Source organism: Crinia signifera, chromosome 1 (assembly GCF_055691185.1).
Source record: "Crinia signifera chromosome 1, ASM5569118v1, whole genome shotgun sequence".
In the NCBI taxonomy this organism is placed as follows: Eukaryota; Metazoa; Chordata; class Amphibia; order Anura; family Myobatrachidae; genus Crinia; species Crinia signifera.
The window spans coordinates 324,241,060-324,247,059 of record NC_139217.1 but is presented as its reverse complement, the minus strand read 5'-3'; the positions used below and the strand labels follow the sequence as shown (position 1 = coordinate 324,247,059).

The window sequence follows — 6,000 nt, the reverse complement described above, 5'->3', positions numbered from 1 at the left end:
CCTGGTGGTCTAGTGTGCATATGGGTGACCTGGATACCCCTTTCTTCACGCCACTGGTGGTCTCCAAACTGGTAGTGACAGACGCTGCAAGCAGGAAGCCACTTCATCTGGTCCAAATGTAGTGCCTGGCTTCAGCTGAGAATCCCCAAGGCCAAAGACAATAACCCACTTACCTGCGCTTCAGGTAAAGGTGCGCCATTGTGAGCATTCTACAAATGGTGCTAAAATATAAATAAATTATTGAAATAAAAGTAGAGTCCCCCCTAAAAGCAGTACCCTCTTCTGCAAGCACCAACCTAAAACTGGAGGCCTGAGGCTATGTGCGGGGTATAGGTCAAGCGCTCTGGGCTGCTGGGAATAAAAGATTATCTATTTGGTGCCCAGTCCTTTCTGCACTACCTATGCCCCTAGCCAGCTGGTGTCCCCTCTGGATGAAGGGTGAAATAATGATATATTGAAATAGCATATACTAACAAACAGCTCCAGCTACTGGAATACAAGGAGAGCTACTGATCCTGACCATAGGTAAAAAAACTTGCACGCCTATTGGTTTTGGTTGTTTATTAAGAGTAGGCTACATTTTCTGTAATAGGGGGCCGATGGCAGGGGGGCGCGGTGGTCATGCTGCAGCCACAGCATGGCCATCGTGAACATGGACCTCAGTCATCTGAACATGCTTAGACATCGTCAACATGGACCTCCCTCATCTGAACATGCTCAGACAAGGGAGGGGGTAGTTAATGACACGTGGGAGCACATTGTTAAAATGACACGGAGTGTTCAAAATATCGCTCAGAAAGCCCTGAGAACAACGTTGCCTATTGTGTTTGGGGCTTTACAGTGACCACAAATGGTAAATATTTTTACTTAAAAGAACTATTGAGAATAATGTACAATCAGATTACTATATATTACATATAGTTCCCAGTGTACCAATCGCTGCAACCTTTAGTAATGTATATAAAAAGTGTGAAGTTATCACCAAACATGTATACAAATACAATTAATCTAAATATAACAGTAAAGACTCCAAATAAATCAGGTGGCTGCAAAAGTGCTTCTAGTACCTTGTTTAGTGAAGCTTACAAGGATGCTGGATATACAAATAAATACTGTATATAAAAATTGGTACTTTGCTGCCACCATGTGGTATACATACATACATACAGTATACATTAATATATACATAATATTGCGAAATAATGTAATAATGTACATTGATAAGAAGATTAAAAAAAAAAAAATGATTCCTCACATTTATTTTCCTGTTCAGTTGGCTTATTTTCTATGCTACCACCACACAAACAGTTAGCAGAACATGAAACACGAATATACCAGGAAGCTTGCCCTATACCAGTGGTTCCCAAACTGTGTGCCTAGGCACCCTGGGGTGCCTCAGGACACTTGCAGTGGTGCCTTGGGTTGGTGGACCAAGATCAATTCATATTATTTATGGTCAATGTACCAGGCAAAACCAGTGCTAGTGGCTGCCAATCATAATGTATGTGGACAAACAGAAGCAAATGCCGGATGACTCCTCGGATCTCTAAGCAAATTATACTGTACATTTAAACAAATTTCTCAGACCCCTCGGATTGCTGGCTGAGAGATTAGAGGAGACATTAGCCTGATGGTCACCAACATTGAGTCGCAACCCCATGCTGAGATGGTCTGGACCGACTTTGACTAAGGCAGCGGTTCTCAAATTGTGGGTCACAACCCCACAGTCAGCAGTTGCGAACACAGTCTAATTTTGAAGACAGAGGTGCTGGGGGCATGGCCAGTGGCTCACAGAGCTGCTGGTCATGCCCTCACTGTGGCAAAAATGCCCCCAAAAGCATCAGGATAGCGCTTCCGGTCCTCCACAAGGATTCGGTATGAAATCCCGTCAGGGTCAAAATCCCGACATATAAAATCCCGACAAGGTCAAAATACCGACATATAGAATGTACAGGTGAAACAGTCAACATGACTGTGTCGACAGGTCTCGAGGTCAACATGGGTTTTTTCACCTTTTATTTTACCCGAATGTCGATATGGACACAGTTGGAAGTGAACCGCAGCCCCTCGCATCGCTCGCAATGCTTCGGGCACGGTGCCTCGCTGCGCTCGGCACACTATTTTATTCTCCCACCACTCCCCAGTGGATGGTAGGGCATGAAATACCGCCTGTCAGCACATGTCGGGTCAAAAAACAGTGAAAAAAACCACGTCAACCTCGCGGCCTGTCGACACAAAGTCATGTTGACTGTTTCACCTGTATGTTGGGATTTTGACTGCATCCCATTCACAAGTTGGGAGGTATAGTTTTACTCGCAAATAAATATCCAAAGACCTGAACAGAATAGATCACGTTTATTGCTTCAGGTTGAATGCAACAGACACGGCCTTGTGGCAATGTAAATTCATTAAACTCAACTCCATCAAAGAAGTTGAAACTCATGCCTCTTTAAAAAAACTAAAGTACAGTCCCAAACAACAGGTCTTATACAGTCTTCTGTGTCCAATGTGAAGCTCCAACAATAAACTGCAACATTAACAGCATTTGAAAGCATCCTGGGAATTGTCCTGAGATTAAGAAAAACATGGGAGGTAAAAGATAGTGGTTAAAAATAAAAATTGAAGATGAGGAACTTATTTAAGAAGAGACTGAGCAAGATAAAATAGAACAAAAGGGAGTAAGCAAGCAGAAGCATGATGGTGACAGGGAACGCAGGAGAGGTTGAAAAAGAAAAAACATAAGAGGTGAACAGAATTGGGAAAACTCACCTAAACATGCAAAGATGCTCCTCACGCTAAGCTTAGGACTGATCTAAGTTTTGAAGCAGTTTCATCCGGAAGTGACATCACAGCATTCCAAAAATCCTGAGGGAAACTCTGTGTCATGCTTCTTAATAGCACAAGTATAATATCTTCTGTGTCTGCCATTGGTAGCGGAGTTAGGAAGAAAAAAAAAAAAAAAAATTTTTCAGAATCGTCAAACATGCTCATCGTCCAACATACACAATGTGAGAACGCAGAAAACAGCTCAGCAGTGGCAGAACTCTGGGAGGACATTGAACATTGGCCTCCAGATGGTAGCTGTCAGGGGGGGGGGGGGGGGGGGGGCACATATAAATACATTTATAACACACAGTGGGTATATGGATATATCTGTGTGGCAAATAATGGTGACATTCTGGTAAAAAAAAATAATTTTGATTGAGCTATACATTCGAGATGTCAGTACATCAGGCACCAAGAGTAGAGATAGGGGAGTGGGTACTTTTGACCCGGAACGGTTGAATGGACAGGTAGCTTCACTTTAAGCAGGGACACAGAAGAGTTTGTTGGGGGGAGGGGTGGCAGGATTGCTGGAACATTACGACCTCTTTTGCCTGAGATCCCCCCCCCCTCTCCATACTCTGCTACTGCAAGAAGGGGGAGCACTACCAGTTATATTATCTGCAGGCATCTGCTATGAACGTTTTGGCTTAGCAACAATATGGTGTTAAGTAACAAAAACAAATAACTGATTTAGGTTAATAATTGTACCTGGCTTAATTTCTTTGGTCCCCAATACATGGCCAAATATTCTAGCAAGGTCAGGGATGTGTGTGGCAACCTGCATTACAGAAACATACTTTACACAAGGGAAGGCATACATTAAACAGAGATGTAAGGTATGAGGATCCTATATAGATTCTTGGATATAGCTGTCACATTATCTATCTATATATGAAATATAGCTATACACACACACACGTTACTTTGTGTAGGCTTTTTTTTTAAATCTTTGCCCTGCAGAGAACTACAATCAATTGTGGCACAGTATAAATAAATGACAATAATAATAGTGTTCCATACAAATTGCAAGATAAAGGTAATACTTGGCAGTACGCACAGTGTAATAGACCATACACACTTGCCGATTATGCCCAGCGTGTATGGACAGCGATGACCTTTGTCATCGCTGGGTGAAAAGCAGCTCAGTGCATAGACAGTGAGCCGCTTTCCCCCTGCCCCGCGCTGTCAGCGGGACAGGCGGCTTTGCATAGCGCAACGCTATGTAAAGACGTCTACAAAGCTGCTCATCTACTGGTAATTCAAGCAGATGAGCGGCTTTCCCGGCAATGATAGGGGAGCGCGTATCGCCGGGCCATACACACTGGGAGACTTTGAGCTGAAAGCCACTCAAACTTGGTGTTTTGAGCGTCTTTCAGCTCAAAATCGCCCAGTGTGTATGGGTCTTTATGGTTAACATTACTGCCTCACATCGCTGAGGTCATGAGTTAGATTCCCACTATGGGCGGTATTCAATGAGCCTGATTCGCCAGGTTTTTATGGTGAATTTGTGCTGTTTGGCGAATTTCTGACTAAAAGGGTGAATCACCCTAGTCAATGACCAGTTGGCGAATACATTTGAAGGTTTTGGTCACCATGATTCACCGAGCAGCAATCGTTATCTTTTTATGGTGAAGTGGAATGTGAACTTTTAAAATAAAGTGTTCTGTTTTTTACATTTGGTGTCAAAAAATCAGGAATTTTCTTCTGAGGAGGGGCATGCTATTTTTATTCATGTGCTGTAAGCACATGAATATATATTTAATTTTAAAAATAATATTTTTTTTTATTATTTTTTTTTACACAGCAGCCAGCAGGTGGCGCCAGAGCGGAGCCGCTCATTACATATTCATATATTCACTGCACGATCATTACGATCCTGTGTAGTGAATATACGCTTGCCTGCTGGCAGCCCCGGGGGGGCAGCCTGTGCTGCCTGGCACCCGGGGAGCACACCTAACCCCCCACAAAGGTCTGGGCTAGGCAGAGAGACTACCATCTCTCTGCCTGGCACCGTCCTGAGGCTCCCTGCGGCAATCGCCGCAGGAGCTCATATTCGCCTGTCAGGGGCAGCGAGCCCCTGACACGTTGAATACCGGAGCCCGCTGGCTCCGGAACGTGGCGAATGTGCAGCGAATCCTAAAAAGGATTCGCTGCACCTCGCAGGTATTCACATTGAATACCGCCCTATGGCTCTAACTGTGTGGAGTTTGTATATTCTCCCGTGCTTGCGTGGGTTTTCTCCAGGTGCTCCAATTTCCTCCCACAATCCAAAAATAAACTCGTAGGTTAATTGGCTCCCAACAAATTAACTTGTATGTGTGTATGTGTGTGTGTGTGTGTGTGTGTGTGTGTGTGTGTGTGTGTGTGTGTGTGTGTGTGTGTGTGTGTGTGTGTGTGTGTGTGTGTGTGTGAACATGTGGTAGGGAATATAGACTGAAAAGACAAAGATTTTATGAACAATCCAATCAGTCACCCAATTTCCCTTGAAATCCAGAACACTACTGCCCAAATTTATTTATTTATTTATTAACAGTTTCTTATATAGCGCACACAGATTAGATTCCGCAGCGCTTTACAGAGCATAGTTATAATCAAAAACACATAACAAATTACAGTACAAGACAGTTTAGGACAAGTACATGGTTAATATGGATAGTTGCATCAGGGGACAGGACACTGAAGCAATCATCAGGGTGGCAGTGGTTTATATATTCTAAGAAAGGCACAAGAGGAGAGAAGGCCCTGCTCGTGAGAGCTTACATTCTAAAATGGGAGGGTTAGACAGACTGGGGTGACACAGAAGGCGAAGAAGTGAGCTTAAACAGGTTAGGTTGAGAGATTGTCAGGTTTTATGCAGGAGAGTGGGAAGAGGTCAGCTTAGTCTTTAATATTTTAAGTCTAAAAAAGCGCTGGGTCATCCAGGAGTAGACAGCAGAGAGACAGTTGGAGATATGAGTGAGGATATAGGGAGAGAGATCAGGAAATGATAAATGAAATGATATAATGCACACACCCAGAGCGACCAGAGTGTGCAAACGATCAGAGAATTTGATAGGTCACTTAACGTCTGCAAATCATTAACACATCATTCATCATGACTATACATGGAACATTGGGGCAGATGTATTAAGACTTAGCAAGAGATAAATGCAAGGGTGATAGAGAGATAAACGT

General features: G+C 43.4%; 1 protein-coding gene across 2 annotated transcripts in view; it reads right to left on the bottom strand.

The window, feature by feature from the left end:
* Window positions 1–2,340: 2,340 nt before the first annotated feature.
* Window positions 2,341–6,000, bottom strand: part of IPO4 (importin 4) — an 87,527-nt gene continuing 83,867 nt past the window's right edge. For both annotated transcript variants that reach the window (XM_083188023.1, XM_083188032.1), the window contains 3 exons: window positions 3,535–3,604; window positions 2,770–2,921; window positions 2,341–2,568 (listed from right to left, as the gene is read on the bottom strand). In XM_083188023.1, coding sequence (XP_083044149.1) covers window positions 2,791–2,921; window positions 3,535–3,604 — 201 coding nt within the window. In that variant the 3' untranslated portion in view covers window positions 2,341–2,568; window positions 2,770–2,790. The remainder of the gene's footprint in view (window positions 2,569–2,769; window positions 2,922–3,534; window positions 3,605–6,000) is intronic.